Here is a 23898-nt window from a genome sequence, read left to right as displayed (position 1 = left end):
GTTGCTGTGTCTGTGTCAGTTTGCTTAGTTTCCTTCGATGAGTTTGCGTCTATTACAAGCGAATCTGTTACGGTTCACCTACCCGTTGAATTTGTGTTTTTAGTGTTCCATTTAACCATAGCGCCTCCAATTGAATACCATCGTCGAGATGTGCAGTGGTAATGCAACCACTCGAGTGGACATTAGAAAATGGCCTTGCTGCGGCTACACTGCACTATACAAAATCTAGGGTATCTGAAATGCATGCAGATTGAACAGTTTAGGCTATTGCGCGTGTAACACAGCCCATGTAGCTAATTACATTTATGAGCAAATAAAACTGAAGCGTCGTGAAACTTTACTCACTCATCGATCAAGGTTCGGATCTGAATTTCAAATAGTTGGCCTTTTACGGTCTGGGAAGCATGCGCTCCCCTCGCTTATGTGCGCCACTAGCACGCACACAGATTGCCGAATCCTGACGCTTCTACCAGATGCGGACATTAGTCTTGTTCGTTTTTTCTAGACTTTTACCTTTTCCCTCACTTTACTCTCCCACTTCCTGGTTTGCCCCTTGCCCCCTGGGTGAGATCATTTCTTGGGAACTTTGTTTCTATTGGCCATTGATAAATCAGATGTTAGCTCTTAGGCTCTCTCTCGCTAACAACCTATTTAAAACCTCAATCACAAACACTCCTGGCCATTATAAAGCACAGAACCTATCCTCGCTCCTTCCAACATCCGGAGCATGTTTGAACACGTTCTCTCAAACTATCCCTGAAAGTCAAGACCTGGGCTCGGATAGAGGGCTCCTTCATACACCGCTGTACACATCTGGTCCTGAGTGCAGATTGTTCCTCGGCTCCTGCGGTGCCTGAAGGGGCCATATTACCTCTGTGAGTCTGCATCCTTCGGACAGACACGCAGACGTATCCATCACGCTGTGAGTGCCAGCGTGGGGCGTTGTGTAGCCTAAATATGGGTTATCGTCTTTTGGGGACTATAGGACCGAGAGGTCCAATGGGCTATGGACAACCAGAGCCTACTCCTGTAAAACTGGTTGCAACTGGCCGTCGCGAGCGTGCCTGAGTGTCCAGTAATCCATATGGAGTGCACTATTTTCTGCTAAGTAGACGGAATGAGCAGTATCTTTTGTAAGGCTCAATGTTTTTAAAATGCTGTTGCTCTGCCTGCACCTGCAACAGTTACTTTAATTTTAGGTACAGGTGACCTCTAAGTTACACCAACTAATCAGCAACTCCACACCGATTAACATGAGTTAAAACCAAATTCTGCTAAAATAATGTAGTAATATGTTTGTTATTGCCATTGCTTGTTTTGAGCCTACAGTTGTATTACTTCTGGTGTTATACTGATAAGGCTTTCTTCGTATCATATTTCGAACCTAATTTCGAACCTAATTTTAGATTGTCATTATGCGGTGTCTTATCTTTCTATTTTGAACTTGACAACTTGACAACTTGACAAGACTAATCTGAGTTGAAATAGAGTCCTATAGCCTACTACATTCGCGAGTCCTTTAGCCTACTACATTCGCGTCCTCACTCCGAGGACATTATCTATGGGTGTGGGGAAGATGCCGAGAGAGGCCAAGGGAAATCATTTCATTTCACCTAGGCATGCATATGTCCATGTAAAATACACTAAAATTCCTAAATCAAGAAATCCTGTTTATTCCCTCTATTGTCAGACATCATTTAAAAATATATATATTCTAAATTCCATTCTTCTCTTACTTTGATTTTCATTCATTCTTTCTTCATCGAATGCGAACTTCATGTGTTTAGATTCCGTTCGAACGATATTGTGCTCCTCGTTTTCCTGTTCTTAAATTGACGTAAGTTATCCATATTGGCAAAAAATATATAATGACAATAAAATGGATATTATTGTTTCGCTGTAATGTCTGCTAGAGCTTAGGCTATTAATTTGGAACCGCAGCAAAATGTTACGCACGTACATTGAACCAATTTAAACATCACATTTACTTTTTGTTGATAAAAACGTGCTTCATTCACGTTAAGTATTTATGGAATTTCAATCGAGGGGTAACTTTCTGTCATCTTAAAAAAACGAAACAGTAATTAATTTGAAGTGCCTAATTTTTGAGAGCATCTAACAATTTTAGAAATAACGGTTGATCTGCAGGTTGACCAAGCTGTTCACACCATTAGCCTGAACTAAGGAGGATATTCACGCAAATATAGATTTTTCAAGGGTTGATTACTAAAATTCAAAGATTTGTAACATGCTTTAACGAAATATTCAACTTAATGTAAGGTGCTAGACAATTGTTTTTGATATTTTAGGCTAGTTGTGTTGCTTTGTAGGCCTACTGTACGTGTTTTATTCCCAACTATAAGGATCATGTTTAATGTTGAATTTCTATCTGTACTCTGTGTCAGTGGAGAGGTTCACTATTCAGTGCGTTTCTTGTTGTATTGTTTGGGAAGGCGATGCGTCTGCCGCAATGGTCGTTAACCTCTGAACGACCCTGTTCAGAGGCCACGCCTCAAACACCGTCGCAGGCAGTGCGAGATTGTGGCCGGAGGATGGCGCGCAAGGACAATCCTAGAGATGCAAGCCGGGCCCCGCGAGCGCCCTGCCCAGGCGCACTCCCAGGCGCGCGCTCATAACATCCCACCCAGATTTCCTACTTGTGCACGAGTTTACCTCTGGAGGTCATCAAGCAGGATTTACGACTGGTCAACAAAAGCACGTGATTCTCAGCCGTAACCCATATTTGGGTGCCTACGTAAGAGAGAATCAAGTACACGTTCTACTCATTTCCCTAATTCATCATAAATTGTGCAAGGGTGCTATAGAAGAAGCAAAAGCATCAAGAGCCACAAATCAAGCACACACGTTACTATTTTCTCCAAAAATAAAAACAACAAATAACTGCGAAACAACAGTATTTTAATAGTCAATCAATGAGCTCCTATTTTGTAAACTCATTCTGCGGTCGCTATCCCAATGGCGCCGACTTCCAGTTACATAATTATGGAGACCACAGCTCAGCAAACGACCAATACAGGGACTCAACGACCATGCATTCCAGCAGGCAAGGTTATGGTTACAACGGGATGGACCTCACTGTCGGTCGCGGTAATGGGCACTTTGTGGCCAACGAGCGGGCACAGGGCTACTCCCCGAACCAGTCGGCGGCGGCAACAACGTCCTCCGTCGAGCCATCCAGGTACACCCAGCCCGCGAGCGCCACTGGGACGGCGCCCCTCTCGCCTGCACCTGACCCGCTCCGGTGCTCCTCCTCTGTCACAAGCTCGTCTCCGGTCAGCGAGTCTCAACCGCAACACCGAGCCATAAAGAACTCCATAACTATCCCCTGCGCGACCCCGAGCTCGAGTTCGAACGGAGGCACGCTGTTGAACCAGGAGTGTGTGTCGAAAGCCTCCCCCCTCCTCGAGGAAGATAAGCCCGCTGGAAGAGAGCAGACAACTTCCCAACATTTCACCGACGGTGCCCAGCCTCAGATCTACCCCTGGATGAGGAAACTGCACATAAATCATGGTAAAATAGCTTTACATGTTGATTAGGTAGACGTTTATGTTTTGTACTTGTCGTGGACATGACGTCCTATAGCCATTTAAGCTGTGATTATTGCCATTTTCGATGGTAAAAAGTATTTAACCGAATCATCCCATAAAATAGAAATAATCTGTATTTGATAGTAGTAATGGTTAAGCGGTGTAATGGCGAGATTACTGCCACCTGTTCACCTGTATATTTGTACCCAAAGCGTTGGAAAATAATTCAACGTGGCATGAAAACAGAACATTTTCATGTTACCAAAATGCAGGAGGTGAACATTTTGTTTAAATATAGGATTTTCTTTTGCCATAATTTTGTATTATTCTAAATGTTTATAAGACAAACTTTTGGGAATTAATTGGCACTTCCACTACATTTTATGGTGTGAGAAAGGTGAATAGGGTTTATGTGGACTGTTATATGTGGACTGAGCTGCATCGAAGTGTGATCAAGAATAAAGTACATGTTCTACTATATAATAAACATTGCATAAAGCGTTAGTAAACATTATTGATCAATAAAAAAATACATGTCCTTGCATTGTTGCCAGGCAAACCTGCATAAAGCATTAGTAAACATTGTTGTGTAGGTTGCTATTTTGATTATGGGTTTATTGTTGCGTCCTGTGTGTTACCACCAGACAGTCTCACTGGACCAGAGGGGAAGAGGGCGAGGACAGCATACACGCGCTACCAGACCCTGGAGCTCGAGAAAGAGTTCCATTTCAACCGGTATCTGACCCGCAGACGGAGGATCGAGATAGCGCACGTGCTCTGCCTATCAGAACGCCAGATCAAAATCTGGTTCCAGAACAGAAGGATGAAGTGGAAAAAGGACAACAAACTGAAAAGCATGAGCATGGCAGCGGCAGGAGGTGTAGGGTACCACCGTCCCTGATATTTGGTTCCCCGATGAGCTCTAATAAAATAATACAAAGCTTGGGAGAACTTCCATTGATTTTTACATTGCGAAAGACTTTCCGATGGCTGTTTTGGGACAGTAAACATGCAGTTGTCCATACTCCGGCCTTTTCAAAAATACTTTCCTCTATAGTTATATTTATTTTGACCGTGATAATGCTTGTGTGAGTAAAAAAATAAACATTCTGTACATTGTTTGTCTTAGAGAACAAACCAATGGGAAATACATGTTTGTTAACTTATTTCTTGTTCAAAATAGAATAAACTCGAAGTTACCGCAAAAAAAGTCCATTAACTATCCAATAAAAGTTGTGTAGCCTATTGCACTTGTACAACAGTATAGAAACTCGAATAATTAATGAGTTGATAAAAAATTGTGTTGCTTTTGTGTATAGCCTTTGTTTTATATGTAAGTATGTATTTATTTGTTCAATGTATTGTACCAAACTTAGATAACTTGTTCCTTATTGTAGACAGACGTATTAGCCTTACGCGATTGTTGTGCGTTGTGAACACGTGACGGGACCGCAGTTCTGACCCATTGCGTGTAGCTGTGCCTTTATATCCTTCTTTTACACGAGCTACTGTAAATCTGTTCACCTGGCGCAGCTTCCTAGAATGTGTGTTTCTTGTACGTTCCCCTCTATGTTGGATGTGAAGGGTTCCCATTGCCTAAGTCTATAGCTTCATCGTGCTATACGCTTTTTGTAAATGTTTTTAAAGAATGACTGGAAATTGAAAATAATATTATAGTGATGATGCTGATTATAATAAACTTTCTACTGGAACGACAGAGACTGTAAATTAATTGTTATTTCGATTATTTATCTTACTTCTTCATGTGCCTCACGGTAAAAAGAAAGTGTGTATGTTTGTGTAAGGTTTTAGGCCTGCGGTAAGACTATAGGCCTTTCACTCCATTGATTGCAATTAAAACTTTAAAAGTTAAACTTTTCTAGCTTAGTTCCAAGGTCGAGAAAATCAACAGGTAGCCAAATCTATGTCTGCACACTTTTACTCACCTTTGTGCGTAGGGATAAAGCGGGTCCTTGCCAGTGACCGGCTCGAGGGGCTCTGCGTCCCATCTGCTCGAGCTTACTACTATCAGAGAATCAGTTCACTTTTCGAAACGTAAACTTTATTAGGCCGGTTCCGGATCCCTGACATTTGGGTGCCAAATGAATGGGGGTTTTGTCTATGAATTAGATCGTAAAAATCATCCGGAGCGCGGCCAGATAGGCTCACTGGCCATAAACTGTCACGTGGTGGCCATTAAAGTAAGTTTTATGGTTTTGGGGAGTTGACAGTATATTGCACATAACATATAATCGCACTGACGCGAGGCTTCGTCTGACTCTCTCCTTGCAGGCTGTAAGTGTTCCCGTTACACCCACTCCTTGCTCACCAGAACGCCTCGCGATGGACCCTGCATGCCGGACGCACACGAGAAGACAGCTTCTGTCTCGAGGTAAGTTTCTGCCTCTATTGCCCTTGAGTAGCCTGTAGCCTTCCATTCCCTTGACTCTGAACAGCCACCCTGTTTGAAACAGAATTATGATTGTATTCGGACGCGCTATCTGTCCATATTAGCCCATTACGCTAATTTGTCAGTGGTGCTGAGCTGAATCCTGGTTTCTCTCGGCAGATGTTGGCCAGGGTTGGTTCAGGCTCATGGATATTTAATTGCTTCCTTCCTAGTGTAACTAGTTTCCCTCCATCTGTGGTGTAACTCATAATACGTTTTTGCATGTGGGATAATTATGCTTCTGTCCATTCCTTTTCCTTTTTAATTCGTGTTTTTTCACTTCCTGTATTACACACGGGGCTTATTTGGACTCTGCATAGCCATTAATGTGCTGGACAAGCCATACAGCTATTTGAGCTGTTTTATGGTGTTTCCAATGTCATTGCTAAACTGGAATATGTTTGTGTACTGTACTCAACTATCATACAACCACCAGCTTTTCAATCTGTGTAATTGACAAGTTAGGCACAGGTTCTAAACTTTGTTTGAAGCTCTAGGTGTGTCTTTGGTCAGGTTTCCTCATGTGTTCCAAACTTGTTCAAATGGTTTAAGACAGCCAAACACACTGTAGAGTAAACACAATAGAGGACAAAACACAGCAGGGCCACACTTGGAAAGGAATTCCGTTTTGCGTCAGCCATGTCATTTTGTGTTTTTGGGTTGTAAAGTTCAGTTGGAGAGTTTCATGGTGACCTCATGGCCCAGCTTGGGCGCGTGCGTCCGGGCCGACATGAACACTCAGATACCAATAAAGATTTGACTTCTATGTGAAAATGTGTCACAAGTGTTGGTCTGATTTTGTAACGCATTTGCCCAATCCTTTAGATTGAGTATGTTTTCGTTTTCTAGAAAAATGTCTCTGCATCATCATTTCTTATTAAGTAGGTTATAGCCTAATTAATTTTTCGTTTTTCTTATAGTGTAGATTTTGTTTAGGCCTACTTGTGGCGACAATCTTGCGATAAGGTGTGTGCTGATGAGTGACTAGTATGGGCTTGGTCTATTTGTTGTGTATAACAGTGCTTTGGTGTGTTCGAAATTCTGGATTTCTGACTCAATTTCCATTGTTGTGTGTTGCTCTTATGTATTTGCACAGATTACAATTACGCCCAATTAGAAGGAAACTGGTGCTTACAGGCACCTCATAACTTTCCCCGTCAGAGGTGTGAATTCAATTTTAATATATTTCACATCAGAAAACGAATTGCAATGAAAAGGGTTTATATAGAAACTAAACCCTCAAAGTATAATATGTCAGTACGTAGATGGAATTGAAACCCTGAATCATCTGATGATTTGAGGTGGGTTGATCCCCGCTCCCCCTTCCCCTAACAGTCGACATAGAAGATTCCGTCGTGTAAACAAATAGCCAATGCAATGAATTTAGACTTAATTTCCATTACAGTTGTATGGTGTAGAACATGAAAGAGAAACCGTTATTCTATGCCAATATCATTGTGACATCTGGGGTGAAAATTACACCGTTGTTACACATAAAAAAATCCAAATTGGGGTCCTAGGCAGACAATGCCAGGCAGAAAAAAATGAACCATCCCCGGTGCGCGGTTCACCGCGAGGTCAGCCATAGCAGCAAGATAAATCTGCATCCTCCAGCCACCAGCAGAGCTCGCTTTAGGCCAAGTTCAGTGTCACCTGCAGCCAGCTGCGGAGAGGGGGGGAAACACACACACACAAATACAATAGTATGATAGGACGCACACAATACTTGACCGGGGTGCTTGCTATATACATTGCAGTGAAGTAATATAATTTGCATATTGCATTAGTTAATTTGGAGAGCCTTTGGGGCATTTTTGCAAAAACACTAGGCCTATGTGAGGCAATGAGAGATAAAGACTCACACAAAAGTATGAAGGACATTCATCCCTGAGCCGTTTGCTTGTATTAGTGATGTTGTATAGTGATGCTGTACATTAGTGATGTTGTACAGGGTGCATTGTAACCAACACCCACAGTGAGACAATACAGAGATACAACTACAGTTATTATATTATAGACCTGCCTGTTATATGACTAATTATGATTGTCGTTAGACTAATTACAGTAATGATAACAGAAATGGATATATTGCAAATCAAGTTTTCTTCCCAAGCAGCCAGACACCTCGCCTGGGCAGCACAGCCTCGCAGGGGTGGGACTGATGATCTCGATATAGCGGGGGAAGAGGAGGAACATTTGGGGTCAAAAGTTTACCCGCTGAACAAGTCTCCCGTCATCTGTTCAGCAGGGGCCTGATGCCAGCGTTATAATAGCGATCTTCACTCTCCACACAAAAGATAGAATAGCTTTGAATTACATATGTTTGACGGTGCACTCCAGGTGAACCCTGAAAGCAGGGCGACCCCGAGTTTGGGACCGAGGGGAGTGGACCCCCGTCCGTCCCCAGACCCAAGATTGAGTGGCGGCATTTTATTAGGGCGGTTGATTGGTGAACTTCCTTTGAATAAATTGCATTGGATATGAGGGAAACATTTGCATTTTGAGGATTGATACTCTTACCCCGGTCACAGGATGATGGGTAGACTATGCCCACCGCCCCCCAAATGGAGTCCCCGGACCCCTTTAAAACATGTAGTCTTTCTCTCCTTCTGCTGAGGAAAAAGTCCTGTTTTTAGCCTTTACAAAAAATGATCCAGAAGGTGATTTTGGTTACAAACAAATAATATGTTTATTTTATAATGAGAACAGCCAATTGTTATTAGTAATAACAAAATATCATTCGTACTTAATTGGGGTTTGAAAACGCATTAGGATATAGGCTGTAGCCTCTAATGGCGGATGGATCTGCATAACAGGATCGAATCGCCGTTATCCTTTCCCGTAAAGTGGTGAAAATGTGAGATCAAGCCTTATCTTATTCTACATTAAAGTGTGTAACCCAACGTGTTTCATGGAGATCATTTAAAAAATATATGCACCTCTATTGTAATACATACAATTTGTTTTAAACCCACTGGTAAATGGAACATAGGCCTTTTCTCACATAAAAACGGTGCACTCGAAATTGTGAGATCCACCGTAGCCGTGTTAGCAACAATTTATTCTCGAACTTGTCATTCATATTTCGTTTAGGCCACAACTAAGTGGCCTATTATACAATAGCCTAACTATTGGTAATTCAGTGTCTTCGTTTATTGCAAAAGAGTCAAGAGCCAAAGGACTAATATGATAATTGGAGGCGTCTTTATCATAAAGAAATAAAGAAATAAAGAAATAGCCATTAGCCACTCAATGTTTGTGGCTCCCACAAGTGATCTTTATGTTATAGGAGATAACGCATTGGGTTATGGCACCGTTCTAACAACGGTCTATGGAAGAAGATATAGTATATTTTTTGTCGTATAAGCTTAGAAGAAACGGGTTGGGCAGAATAGTACGCTATGATAACACAGACCTATTAAGGCCATGTTGTTCAACACTTGTGTGTATCTACAATCTACATAAAACACTCACTTGATGCAGTTACATTTGCTTTGATTTATGTCCCATTTTTAAGAAGACAACTTCAACAAAATGTTGAATGCAATCATACTATTTCACCCACCCATCTTCCTCTGAACGTGTGTTAAATGTGCGAGGAGCTCTGTGGGTGGCATTCATGTTTAGGCCAAAATATACATCTATAGCTTCCTTCTTACACACCACTCCCAATATATTCTTGATTTCAATATGTTGCATTATCAAAACCTTACCTTAACCGCCTCGTGAATACTGAGGGAACATTGTCCTCTGCAGCCTGGTCCTCCTAACAGAAAAGGGATCTAGCAACCATATGTGATCAGTCACTATCGTCAGAGCACTTTCTTATTATCTGAATTTACAGTACAGTGTCAGTATGATATATGTTCGTTATATATGGGAAGGACCGAAAGAGTGGCAATCTACTTCTTTCACTCACAGTACCTTTCTAAGTCAATAAATAATAGGCCTAATTATTTCTTATTCACAACTAGACTTTGTTTTTGCTCTTTTGCTAATTAAACTTGGATGTTTTTGAGGATTTTGATTTGGAATAATTGTTACAGAAACATATCAATAGCCAAAATCAAGTTGTAACCTAAGATTGATACCAATCAGGCCCACATTTCTTATTCGCTTCTATTTTTTTTAAATCGTAAACATCCATTCGTGAACGTCAGTATTTCCACCCTAAAAGGTAAAACACTGAATGTGGTTGTTTGAATAGCATATTTCAGTCGTTTCAATTGTTTATCAGATCATAACGTTTGCCACTCACACACAGTTGTGTTTATATTTCGCCTGTTTCAAAACTCCAAAAATAAAACAGCATCTCGAAAGAACTAGTTTCTTAACTGAAGGGAATGAAGGGAATTGAACATCATAAATCAGGATTTTTACAGTTCATGAGTTTTTATCATGCAAAAAGACTTGTTTATAACGCATTCCAAATTGAACGTTTCCAAACCTGTGTATAACACACACACACTATAGTATAGCAACAAGTAAATTGTAAAAGTCTGTAAAGGATTGCGGACCCTTTAAACTGTCGCTCATTCAAGGGTACTACGGCTAGCGAGTGGATAATAGCCAATCCTGCCCCTATTTATGTAACACTTATCTAACACACTAGTGTGGACATTTAGATATCAAGTCAAGTATTCTTACCGTGGACATTATGCTGATAGATAGACCCTCAGGTGGTCTTGGTTTCATGCGTTCTGGAGGCCAGATCCTCAACAACAAAAAATATTCCCCTTGTCATTCACGATGAGTTACAGGTGTAAAATACACTCAATTGTAATATAACACCTAACAATTTTGGCTATTTAGATGCTGAAAAGGCCATATAGGCCTACATCTGACTAAAATGAAAATCCCATAGCGATGGCTTACACATACAAAGCTCCGAGGAGGACCTTGTTTGAACAGGAAAAACATGAGGTGAGAAACATTAACAGAAGCCTAACAGTGTGAAACAAATTCAACACATATACATATTTATACTATTCTAAAGAAAACCTTGACCAGGAGACACCGAAACTTCAGTTTAGTTGGCTAACATTACCTACAGGAGTGGCACAGTCGACGCAAGGCTTTTTCAGATGGACCTACGCTTTATCGTGGGTTTTGTACTGGTTTAAAAATATATATTTTTGGGGCGCTGTTAAGTGCTGACCGGTGCTAAGTGCTCCGTAATCTACCCAGAGTCGAGTAGACCCTGGAAAACCGAAGTCCAAGTCCGGGGTGAGCTTCAGGTCACTGCGTCTAACAAATATGAAAATGTCGCCTCGTTGGGGAAGGGCACGCCTTGTTGTTTAACAAAGACTGTCAATGGGCAAGATTAATCAGAAAAAACATAGAAACGGTGTCACTTTGGGGTCAGAGAGAAGTTATCGCTGTTTAGGGGGCGAACAGAAAGGGGGAGAGAAAAAAAATAAAGCCTTCAATATTTCCGAAGTTTTGCATCCCCTTTGTCACCGCACACCGGGCCTTCTTCACGTAGACGGTCGCAGACACCTTCCGTAGTGTTGCTCGTGCGGTTGAGCTGGCTTCCTCACGATTTTCACCTCTGATTTGTAATAGTGAGCTGGAGGGCGAACAGGTCTTGGAGATGGCAATTGACGAGATACTGATGGCACAGAAGAGATACGGTCAGGGATGCTTCTACTATAAACTGTATATAATTGCACTTTTGTCATAGTGACATTTTGTCATAGTGAAATTAATCGAGAAGTGTGTTTGGTTAATTTTAGCCTACATGGTCATGATATTTTCAGGTGATGTCTTAAATATAGTTATTTCAGTTGTAGTTGTTTTTTTCAGTTGTTGTAGTGGTTTTACGTATTAATAGTAGGCATACACTAAATGTATTATTATTATTGTTATTATTATTATGCCCTTAGTTTTGTTGCTGTTGTAATCATGATCTGGTGTCCAGCTCAATAGTTTAAAACGCTGCACAAATGATGGGTGTTTTATGTTGAATCTTGGAGGAAAGTGAACAGCGTAATGTATGTATAGTAAAGATACTATATCATACCACAGGTTAGTTACAGTCAATCACAGTCATTTGCTTCACAAAAGCTCGTATTAGACCTATCTTCGTGGTTACTAAAATGTGCTTTAGTAGTAGAATATGAGTCTGTGGATGTGCATGAACCCTCACCTTTGTTTTGAGTTGCTACAAATTTCAACACAAATGTTAATTTCTCATCAACTAACACTACTCATGTATAGATTAAGTTACTCTAGGTAAGAGCAACTTCCAAATTACTCAAATGAAATTAAATGAAAATGAGAACCTTTGGCCATGTGAAAATCACTTGTCTTATTTGGGCCTGCTATTCAGTTGCCATCTTGTATCATCATATGAGAAGCCAAATGTAAACTATTTGATGTTATCCTTCACAAACATTTCTTCAATTAAAATGCTGAGTTTTCCTTAGTTTTAATGGCTGAATATGATCATGAGAGGTGCGTAACGGCGCACATGCAATGTTTTCAACCTTGCTTTGTTTTATTGTCGTTCAAATCAAGTGAGATACAGATTTACAGATTTACATTTTATTCACGGAATTATCAACTCAGAATTGACTAGAAAGGAAATCATTTGGGACAGCAATGGACTGGAAATGAGCTCCAATGTCATCTTTGCCAGAAAAGAGAGCAGTTACAGTTTGCTTATTTCCAAAGAGCCCATCCTTTTCCTGTGCAACAGTAAGATATACCCAACATCATCATCATCACCATCATCTCCTCAAGGCCGTGGTTTAATGTGGTTTACTGCTAAATAAAGGGTTTATTTATTCTAGTTTAGGCTATGTGATAAACAAGTGAGTTGATTGTTTTTTTCTTGATATATTTTGATTTAATAAGGAAAACACAACGTAGGCTAGTCGGAGCAATTTTCGTTGTGCCAATGCCAGGCTTTCCATTGGTTCCTGTTTACATGATGCCCACAGGAGACGTGGTGATTGGTGGCGGTTTACACGTGACCAGACAACTTTGTACATTTGACAGAGAGTAGGAGGGTTTGGTGGAGATCAGAAAAACGACAGCACGATAAAAATTAGTATTGTTGCACTTCACAAATTAATGATCATGAGTTCGTATTTGATAAACTCGAACTATATCGAACCTTCCTTTCCTCCATGCGACGAATATCAACAGAACGGATACATCCCCGCCCCTACTGAGTACTACGAACGGCCAAAAGATTCGGGCTTTCCCCATCATGACGAGGCGTCGTATCCGAGGTCAAACTACACAGAACCGAGCTACGACTACGGTAATGTCCCCAGTAATGGACTCGACGATTTTACCGACAGGCATCAGGCACAACCTCAGCCCATTGCCCAGAACCATGGCCCTCGCCTCAACCCAGTCCCAGACAGCGGTGTGGTGGAGGACGTCAGCAAAGACTGCAGCCTCGCTACTGAGTCTTATCCCGGTGCACAGAAGGGCAAAGAACCGCCGGTGGTCTACCCCTGGATGAAGAAGGTCCATGTTGGTGAGTTATCGCCACGTTTAAATACCGGAACCACTGAGCAAGCCACCACTGGAACGTATGCACGCCCATTGAGGCAGCACTAGTAGCACCCCTTACAATGGCAATTTACGACCATCGAGCAGCGGGGTCGGTAATTAAGAACCCCTCGTAAATTTTATTGCCTGCCGGGGCCATGAGGTCTTTGTTGCTTTTTAAACCAAACTACCTCAATGGCTGGACCCCAGCCAAAATGTAATATCCAGCCCCGCTGATTTTGTTAATCATTTTCCAAGGCTTGATTTGTCCCTGGATGCGAGCGCTTGTACACATGGCGTCTCCAAATTAAGGTACTTCTACGCAACAGAAATCAAGGGGAAACCCCCACAAAACATCGTAGGTTTTATTCCCCCATTAGCCTACCAACAAACCTTTATGGAGAATAACATTTGTAATGTGCCTATTGAAGGTAACACCTGCTTGATTGTATGTGTGTGTGCTTGCTTTCTCCAGTCAATGCTAGTTACAGTGGAGGAGTGCCCAAGAGGTCCCGCACTGCCTATACCCGCCAGCAGGCTCTCGAGCTGGAGAAAGAATTCCACTTCAACCGCTACCTGACCCGACGCAGGCGCGTGGAGATCGCGCACACGATGTGCCTTTCCGAACGTCAGGTGAAGATATGGTTCCAGAACAGAAGGATGAAGTGGAAGAAAGATCATAAGCTTCCGAACACCAAGATTCGCTCTGCGAGCTCATCCTCGGGAGCCCAGCAGCAGCAGCAAATCAAAACTGGCACGCACCAGCAGCTCGTTCCCACGCCTTGCGCCGCGACCCTATAGTGATGGAACCCTCGCGCCAAACCAACAGACTGAAAATGGCAAACAGAACACAGAAACGGAATTTTGTGGACCGATTCTCGAGTATGTCCCCTATGGTATTACCCTCTTCTTGGCTTTTGGGCCTGTCACCTCCTTTCAATACCCTTTCCCCTCTCAACCTCAACCTCCTCTCTCCGTTTTTTCGCTCTCTCCTAATTTTTTAGCTCGAAATCCGCCACTTGCTGCCCATGATGGCAACTGAAATGTATGTGTTTATTAAGACAGAAGGATAACTCACACTCGAATGTATCACAGGACTTTGGATTATATGTATCATTGCATAGAATGAAAATAAAAGAGAATGAGACGAGAGATAAGTGAGGTCTCATTTTTATTGTTGTTCTATGCAATAATTTTGTTTATTCTCATGGAAATATATACTTGAAAGGAAAACGATGCAGGCTTAGAATGAGACAGTGTCAGAGTTAGGGTTTAGCTCGTGATGTGTGAGTGAGTTGGTTTACTGTTGAGTGTATTATTAAGTCGTGTAATGTCCAGGTGACTTTCACCCCTAATGAGTATAGACAAATCATAGCAAAGGCACAATATTGAATCCATTTTGTAGGCTAAAAAAAGGCAACCTTGTTTGTTTGTTTGTTCGTGTAGCCGTGTAGACTAGTTTGTCCATATTTTGTGGTGTGCTCTAAACTGTGAATATTTGTATATGTTGTCTGATTAATGGACGTTGTAATAATGTATTGTAATTTAGGCCCATGCAAGAAACTTCCCGTGAAATAAATATGTACTTAAATTATATGGCTGGTTTGGATATGATATTGTAGGATATTTCTGAGTAATATGCATTGAAATAGATTAAATGAATTAATGCTATGGTAACAATACCATAGCCTATATGTCAAAGGCGGCACAAAGGGCGTGGATATATCATTTAAAAACGCTTGCAAACCCAATGCGCATCATGCATGTTTTTCTAAAATGTATGACATACAATACTTTCCATTATGTCTTTAATGACATAACACTATTCCCAAACAGGGAGTAAACCTATGAATTAGCTATCCAGTGCTTCGAATGTGCGAGTGCCTCATGGATGTTATGCTCATAAGAAATTCACTTCATTATGGATATCTATGCACGAAGAAAAATGATCTTTATACATTCAAAAATATTATCTTAGAAAGTTTGTTTCTTACCTTATTTTGACAGAATAACTTTCAACTCGTTCGGTATGTTGTTATCAGGCTTGGTCCAAAAAAGCACCTGGACGGAGAGCTGGGCCTTGAATGTTGCTTTGTTTTCCAATTTCTATTTTTTTCTGGACCAAACAACTCAAACAATTGATATTCTTATAGGCAACTCCCAACACGTCTGTAAATACATACAAAAGACCACTAGGTGCATTCATACAGACCCAAGGTAATCAGTAAATATAGGTTCGCAGCCGAAGATGCAACATCATCCAGAAACATCCTTGTGGGTAAAGTGGGCTCCCAGATACATCTTTCTCGGTGGACTTTCCAGAGTGCAAAATATCTGCTATTAAACTAAACAGTTTAATTTACGAGCCGTGTATATATGTTACATACACAGTTTTAAAGTATTTTATTTAATTAGACATGCCATGAACAAATTCATATGTATAATGACCGCCTACCGGGGAACAGTGGGTTAACTCCCTTGTTCAGGGAACGATAGATTTTTACCATGACAGCTCGGGTATTCGATCCAAACGGAATAATGTGTGCAGATTTGTTGATCATCTGTAAATTAGCTGTACATGAGCTGTACATGACAGCCTTACAACAGTATGAGAGTGTTGCGAATAGGATACTACCATAGTAATACATTGTCCCCCAATGTATTATGTAGCTCCATAGAGGCCTGTTCTATCAAAGTATTTGTCCACCCACGTATCTGGCTGCTACTGTTTTCATTTGTAATTATAAGGATGAAGTGCATCTACCCCTCAAACCTTAGTGTACCAGCGTGTGAGTGTTGGTCACTACCTGATACAGTCAAACAATCGGAGGGTTTAACTGGAGGACACGGCCGTCTCTGGCCAATCATCGACTCGGAGCACTCCGCGTGACCCCTGACCTTACGACACACAATGTCCAGACCTCCGTGGCTTTTTCTTTTGTTTTGCGGAAACAAAATGACGTGTAGGTGTGCAACCGTGCTGCTAATTTACTCAAAATAGTCTAAGCTGCTATTCGTCACACAAACACGTCTGTCAGATCATGTGTGCGAAAGGAAGGATTGAGATAGACCACGCTTAGACCTATTAGAGAAAACAACATATTCAATTTACTGTAGCCATAATATCTAGGACCTAGTTGACCCTTCCAAATGATCTACATTATTCTAGTAAATTAAAGGTAGTCTGTTATAATAATGGAACCTCTAACAGTGATTTGCGAGTGGGATATGTGAACGAAATGAATAACCAGTTATTCAAGGCCATAATATTGTTTTCCATCAGAAGTACGTTTAATCTCGGGATTCGACTTTACAAGCATCCATGGTCCATCCTTGATACACAGAAGCCATGACTATGTGGCATTATATAATGTAGGCTTGAGTGGAATGTTATAGCATGTACAATGAGTGTTTTCTTATCAAGTGGCTTTGGGCACAGCCGGAATGGAATGCATGATAGGGCTACATCTTCAGACATCTACATCTCCATCTGCGCTTTAAGTGGATACAAGTGCAATTAAATGTAATGTATTAAGGAAACAAATTAAATGACAAAAAAGTATCTTGCCAACTTAGTCTAGGCCTTTTCTGTGCCAGCACATGGCGCAGAGGTGGAGTTGAGAAATTGCCATTTTGGATGATTGGCACATGTTTTACAGTCTCTCACGATTTCGAGATGGTTAAATTAGACATTTGAGCTCATTTAAAACCCGAATAGAGGTCACTCCCAATGTACTAAAATGTTAATATGCTTGCTCACGTGACTTATTCAATAATGAATGCCCTCGGGTCAGAAATAGATATGAAAATCGGCAGTATTCTCATTTGAAGTGATCCACCGCGGAGCACGAATCAAATATTTCCTTCTGCTAAATTCTCGCTCCTTACCATCTTTTCCCTGCTGGATAGAGGCCGTCATGTCTGATTGTGAGTAGACTTTGACATTTTCTTTCCTGAATAATTTGTGCTGTTTCCAAGTTTGAGACCAATGTAACTGTCCAGGTCATTGATATTTGGTTGGGATTGATTTATAATTGTGTATATTCAGCTGTTATTTTGTTATAAGGCTTTCTTGCTCACCAACCTCATGTTAACCCGCAGCTCTGTGGGTGAGACTCCTCTGCGAGGTGACTGGTTCCTTGTGGCCAAAATGCGTAACCGTAACCGCCATGTAGTCATTGGCTAACTTTAAAACTATCAATTTCTAAATGGTTACCTGGAATCTGAATATGAAGATGTAGGAGTTCAATGAAAGTAGACTAGAGGTAGTTGTTATGGTCGAATAATGCATTCAGCTCGTGTTTAAGGCGCACACCTAGGCGGTAGAGTTGGACGAGAGGTTATGCACAGGCGCTTCAGAATGTGGAAAAGTACAAACTTCTGTATAGCATCTGTGCTTTTCCATAACATCGTATTTATGCGCAGATGTACCCTAAAAATACTCAAAAAACACCGAGGAGGTTGATATGTAATTGCAACGTGGCATAGACGTTGAGAGAACTCATATAATATTGTAAAATAAACGTATAAAAGATGAAACGATATCCCGTTGTTATAATGCTGCTGAGACTGACAAAGAGATGCAGTGTGACTACTTGTGCGCTCATTACCTGTGGCTTACATTCAAGGCTGTAGAGCACAGAAATAAATAAGGTAATTGTAAAGAAACAATGCAATTAACTCGATACGTGATCACAATATACCTTACCTTAAGCGACCCAATGACCCTGCGCGAGGAAGAGTTACCATGTTTATTCACACACAGCATGCTCTGTCACTTATAATTGTATTTTCTTGATACAAAAACGCATTTGTTCGTAATGGTATGAATAAAACTGCGTTTTATTGAATTGTAAGGATTGTTAGATTTTGGTAAAAATTGTTGTTTGAAAAGCTGTATTCAGTCTTCATTAGGTAAAGATGACTGTTTACTAAACATTTAGTAAAAAAATATACTTTTAAAATTAGTAATTTATGTGCATTTTAACGTATGTTTCGTCGTGTAGCTAAGATTTTAGAAGGCAAATATCAGTAGGCTATTGGGCATTAATGTGTTGTCCACATTGTTGAAAGGGCGCCTCAAACAGAGAAGACACAAAGAACAGCCAAGAACTCAGTTAAACATGAACATATCTTCATCCTCTCCACGAAAGACCACGGAAGATTCATGTAGCATGCAATATACGTTTTAAGAATGATAAATACATTAAAATGGATTTGAGCGTTATGTATTAGTTATGTATTAGTTTGAGTTAAAGCCAGAACTAATTCAATTTATTATTATTATGATTATTTTCCAGTATTATTATTGCTCTGAGGTCAAATTAAGACGTTTTGTGTTTTGTTCTTAGCTTTATTTAATTAGCTCTTCACTACACTAAATATATATAACATAAACTATCAAACGTTACAATGGAAATGCATGAAAAAATATAACAACCAAAATTCAACATTATTACCACTACAATTTTATTTCTACAGCACATACTGAAACAAACCACCACCACAACAGTCCGTCCGTTATGGAGAGTATAGCGAGATCAACCGAGGGTTCTCTGTTTTAGCATGCACGCCAAACCAGTTTAGGGCGTTGAATTTCGCATTAGCCTTGATGTTGGCCGATGTAAACCCCTGAGAAAGAGTTATCTTCTGCTGAGTGTATCGGTAACCCAAGGCTCGCTGTTAAGAGCTTCAAATGTCAACATTGTGGAGATGCACCGCAGTCTGGCGAACATCCAGTGACGGAGCGGTGTGGAGAGGACTGTCTACGGCTCAAGTCTACAGCTCAAGGCCGGTAAATGTTGGAAGTTGGATTTAGGTTACAAGCTTTATGTTACTAACTTTAATATATGTATACATACAAACCAAGACATAGGTTAATCAACTGCTGAAACCAACAAGAGCCCGTTAAAAACAAGGACCCAAAACGTTCCCAGCTGAAAAGGAAGGTATAGCTCTTATTGGTTATATAGTCTCCATCCTCTCCTTGTTTTTGAACCAAAATAACTTCATACTCGACTCTCTGCGCCTCGGTTTGGGTCAGGGAAAAGTTCAGGTGCGGTGGCGAAAGTTGGCGTGGGAGAAAGAATCTGTTTTCCGTCCACAGTCAGCTCAGCCCCAGACGCTCTACGGTGTTGCAATACACGTGCTCTCCGTGCTGGTGGAGTGGTATGCAAATCTGGCCGAACTAGAAGAACAGAGAAAGATATTAATCACATTTCTGTATCACTAAAATGTATCCCAAAGTACAGGCCAAACTCTAAAAATGAGTTTAAATGACTTCACCTCTTCACAAAAACTAGAACATGAATTAATGCGAATCAAATCTGATTCCCCCTTAATTCTAATCCAACATAAATAATAAATGCATAGCCTCCTCCCTCCCAATCATCCATAAAGTGGTCTGAAATGTAAACTGATAAGAGATGGTTCCCTCCTGTTTAGGTTTTAAAAGTTTAAACGGCTCAAGTTGTAGTTTGAGAAGACAAAGGGTGCTGTGATGTGGGAGGGGGATGCGCTCCATGTCCGCTTGGCGTGATTAATAGTTATGGTGGAGGAACATTTCCTCGCCCGCTGCTCAGTGTTGACGGAAATCAAGCGCCAAACGGTGCGGAGAGAAGGGCTGCTCTTCCGGTCAAGGTTTAGGCAATGCCCGGGAAGGCTAAACGATATCATGTAGTGCGCCACAATACGTTCATAATTTAAATTGTGGACCTATTATGGATTGCAAGAGAATATGAATTTATTTCAAAGATTACTATTGTCGTTGGCCCTCATCTCATAAAAGTAGGCTAGTTGCCATATTACCACCTGATCCTTGAGTATGACCTCTGTGCGAACCTATAATTTCCAGCATTACTCAACTGGCCGTAGGGAATGCATAAGAGCTGCAGGATGAATGGAGGGTCCCTGCACTGACCAGGGGGGTAAATATTCAGTTCAATGAGCTCCCGCATGCACTATGCCCTCTCAGCTCAGGACTGACTGACTGACACACACACCTCCCGGCTACCGGGGCGCACACCTTTAACTCAGCATTCGGACAGGTAACTAACTATAAGACATTTGATTTCCATTGGTCCGCCAGCATGTAGGCTATTGTCTGAATGTGTGAGTGAGTGGTTGTAGACTATAGCTCGGGATGTGGGGTGATGATGAGGGCCTCTGCACACAATAGCCCCAGCCTTATCTCTCAATAAAATAGTAAGGGGTGACTCAGGTGTTGAGTGATCCATCCGCCACCCGTAAAGACCTCTCTGTATCTCGCAGTCACACCGCAGCGGCAAACGCTTCCCTTGCTCTGCCAGTGGCTCAAGGCTAGCTGGCCAATGATCACAGTATATGGCATCGGGATTAGCAATCACTGTTTACTTAAATGGGCACTACAGATATTTAACCTTTATTTGCCTATGCAAGTCAGTTAAGAACAAATTATTATTTTACAATGATGGCCTATTCCGGCCAAACCCTCCCTAACCCGGGCGACGCTGAGCCAATCGTGCCCCGCCCCTTGGGACTCCCGATCACGGCCTTATGTGAGACAGCCCGGGATCGAACCAAAGTCTGTAGTGAAACTTCTAGCATTGAGTTGCAGTGCCTTAGACCGCTGCGCAACTCGAAAGCCTCCAAAACCGACCGAACACACACGCTTTGGAATCGGGTGACGTGTGAATGTAAAGTGGCATTGCGAGAGATATGTCCCTTTGGCAGATACATTGCAGTGTCATCCACCCTCTTTATCCTCCCTCCAAAGTGATCCGTTTCTCCTCAGGGGCAATGACTGCCTCCATTAATGATTCACAGGCTCAAATAAAAGGGATTTAAGTTGACGTTGTGTCACGTGAGCAGGGCGCATAACACAGTGTTATGGCACGAAGAAAAAACCGGAGCCCCGGTCTGGCCATACAACGATTGCGCGCGTCACCCCACTTTCCATGAGTGGAGTCGGTGCTTTCTAGACATTTGCCAACGAGAGGAAGCAAGAGGGAAAGAGGAGAGAAAGATGTTCTTGGTTTTTGTGGACGGTATTATAGTGCTGTCACGGACGGATATGTTTTTCCTCGCGGACAGAGTCAGAGCTCGTGCTTCGGGAGGATGGATTTTATTTTGAGGTATTTCCGTCGATTGTTCGTTACTGTCGTGAGTTATTGCCGCGAGAAGCAGAGGTCAGTAAGAAAAAAGACTCCATGGTTTTGCCTGGCTGGAAAACTAAGACTGGAACATCTTTAAAGAGTATCGATATTCACGTTTTTGGCTACTAAAATAAATTACATTAAACATAACTTCACTGATATTTCCTTCACTATACCGTGGGAACATTTGAGCTTCGTTTCCAAGCCTATATAACAATTTCCCATCCCATGGTGTAGCCAAACTACACTGGTGTTTTAAATATCCCCCCTCCCCCCAAAAATAAATATATATATAATTAAAATTTTCCCCAGTTTAATTTTCATCAGAATCCTCAGATTCCTCTGCTATGCTACAGAGACTCGCTATTTGTTCAGCTAGAGAACCGTATGCAGGTTAGGCAGCCATAGCCAGATACATCAGATTTTCAGTTGGCCTACATATCCGTTTGCAAATAAACCCAGCCATTTGAACGTCTGTTGGCGAGAAGAAGAAGAAAACAGGAGGTGAAAGCAGTCATGACGTCCTGCTCGGAGTTGTAATTCCTTTCCCTATAAAATATATTAATTTGTGGTGTTATCCATGGGTTTTCTCGGGAAAGGATAAATCAAATCGAGGTCCATAAAAAGTTAAGAAAAGCTGTAGGGTTGTGCCGCTCCGCCAGGGAAACGAGGATATAATGGAAGACGGAGTGCCATCCAGGACCGCGCGGCCGCGCTGAGGTCATGGCGCTCGAGTGTGATTTATGGGCGCGGGGACATGGGGCAGCCGTTGCGCGAGAGCTAATGACTATTCGATCCAATTCCAATGGTGGAGAAAGATACACCCAAAAATAGAGAAGCTGTACAAAAGTGCAAGCTACTTTATTGTTTTCAGGATAGTTTTGTAATTTGTGAAAAATCATTTGAAAATTGAACGATACATCTGATTGTTGGTTTTAAAGGTGTGTTATTTTTATTTATGATAATGTGGATGATATGTCTTATTTAAAGAACATTAACTAACTTTGTTGCAAACGAACAAATATGACTACAAAATGACACAATATTTCGGCTTTTTGAATAGCGGCTACATTTGCAGGACATATCACAATTCAACTACATTTGATACATTTGCGTGACTTATTTTGTCGGTTAATGTTGTAGGAATTTATTGTTCAAAATGAAATTGATGGATTGTTACTTAATTTAATTATCTACTATCTTGTAAAATATGGTAGGAAGCTACTATAGCATACATATTGTTCTTATCGATAATGATACGCATTTAAATGTTAAGTGTAATCCTGGACCTATAGGTTTATTAGGGAAAAAACAGTATGGCTCTAGTAACGTTAATTTAAATTTTTCTTTCAGAATTTTGCCTAAATAAATCCCATCCATCCTACAGTCTTCACGAGATCCTGCCCTGCCATCGGTAAGTCCATATTATGTCCTTATCGATTTATGTTACAAATGCTTGATGGTCATATCCTTATTCAATTCTAATAAGTAGCACATAGACGCCTATTCCATTGCCCTCACACACATGCGTGTAGCAGACACACACATCCATAGCCTGTAACTTACATTTCCTACAGCTTGTTGTGGTGATATGAAACTCCTGAGAGCAATAATTCGTTCTCTTCCACATGTCTTTTGTAGTCTAATTTGTCACTATAAAAACTATGGGGGGAATCGCACCTCTTGCCTTGCTCCTTTAAAATTAAATCATATCTCTGAAAACCATCAGCCTAGGCGTAGACTATAGACAACGCGTAACTTGCTGTAAACTTAGCAAAACGCTACTGCCAAAAAGCCCAACAATGTTTGATGGGTTGTATTCGTCCTTTTTGTATTAATATCAATCTGCCTTCTGTTCCCACTATCTCCATGACATCTCAGCTCGTAGTTAGGGCCCACATTAATGGAAATCACGACTCGGCATTTCGGGAAAACACAAAGGAGAAAAAAATTATACCAAGTCATTATTCTGCCTTGAAAAAGAAAGGCAATGTTTGCTAAAAAATATCCTCACACGTGAATATTTGTCCCACTCACCCTCCCACGCCGTCCGAATGTTCTAGTCTATATCTTTTTACTGTGTGGCTGACTCTGTCCTTCCTTCCATCCATCCATCCTGCGGCCTCAGAAGACAAGAGAAGCAGTGCTCAAGACGTGTTTACTGCCTAAAGATACAAGAGGACATACATATTTTTGCCTTGGCCGCAAACGTCAGCATTCACATGCAGAGGGATTCCCCATACTCTCTCGGTTTCTTTCTCCC

The 23898-nt window shown here is 41.3% G+C and overlaps 3 protein-coding genes and 1 long non-coding RNA gene across 8 annotated transcripts in view; 3 read left to right on the top strand and 1 right to left on the bottom strand.

The window, feature by feature from the left end:
- The window catches only part of LOC118375517 (homeobox protein Hox-A3a-like), a 34898-nt gene that overhangs the window by 3198 nt on the left and 7802 nt on the right, over positions 1 to 23898 (top strand). Inside the window, exons 2-3 of one of the 5 annotated variants that reach the window (XM_035762102.2) lie at positions 5841 to 5940; positions 22989 to 23049. The gene's annotated coding sequence lies outside the window, so the exon portion shown is untranslated. Of the gene's footprint in view, positions 1 to 5840; positions 5941 to 17154; positions 17431 to 20402; positions 21669 to 21698; positions 22577 to 22988; positions 23050 to 23898 lie in introns of those variants that run through there. The other 4 variants (XM_035762105.2, XM_035762103.2, XM_035762104.2 and 1 more) reach the window with 4 other exon arrangements.
- On the top strand, positions 1378 to 5796 carry LOC118375520 (homeobox protein Hox-A5-like). The gene is made up of 2 exons (XM_035762112.2): positions 1378 to 3531; positions 4193 to 5796. Exons 1-2 carry the CDS (start codon positions 2934 to 2936, stop codon positions 4447 to 4449), a joined length of 855 nt encoding a protein of 284 aa, XP_035618005.1. The 5' UTR covers positions 1378 to 2933; the 3' UTR covers positions 4450 to 5796.
- Positions 12813 to 15093, top strand: LOC118375521 (homeobox protein Hox-A4-like). Its single transcript, XM_035762113.2, has 2 exons — positions 12813 to 13489; positions 13979 to 15093. The coding sequence occupies exons 1-2, from the start codon at positions 13075 to 13077 to the stop codon at positions 14302 to 14304; spliced, it is 741 nt and encodes a 246-aa protein (XP_035618006.1). The 5' UTR covers positions 12813 to 13074; the 3' UTR covers positions 14305 to 15093.
- On the bottom strand, positions 18956 to 23798 carry LOC127909264 (uncharacterized). Its single transcript, XR_008070522.1, has 2 exons — positions 23673 to 23798; positions 18956 to 19690 (listed from the first exon to the last, which is right to left on the bottom strand). It is a non-coding gene; the product is annotated as an uncharacterized LOC127909264 (long non-coding RNA).

This window comes from Oncorhynchus keta, chromosome 19, assembly GCF_023373465.1.
Source record: "Oncorhynchus keta strain PuntledgeMale-10-30-2019 chromosome 19, Oket_V2, whole genome shotgun sequence".
In the NCBI taxonomy this organism is placed as follows: Eukaryota; Metazoa; Chordata; class Actinopteri; order Salmoniformes; family Salmonidae; genus Oncorhynchus; species Oncorhynchus keta.
Note: the sequence above shows the minus strand (reverse complement) of the source record. Positions and strands in the feature narration are given on the sequence as shown.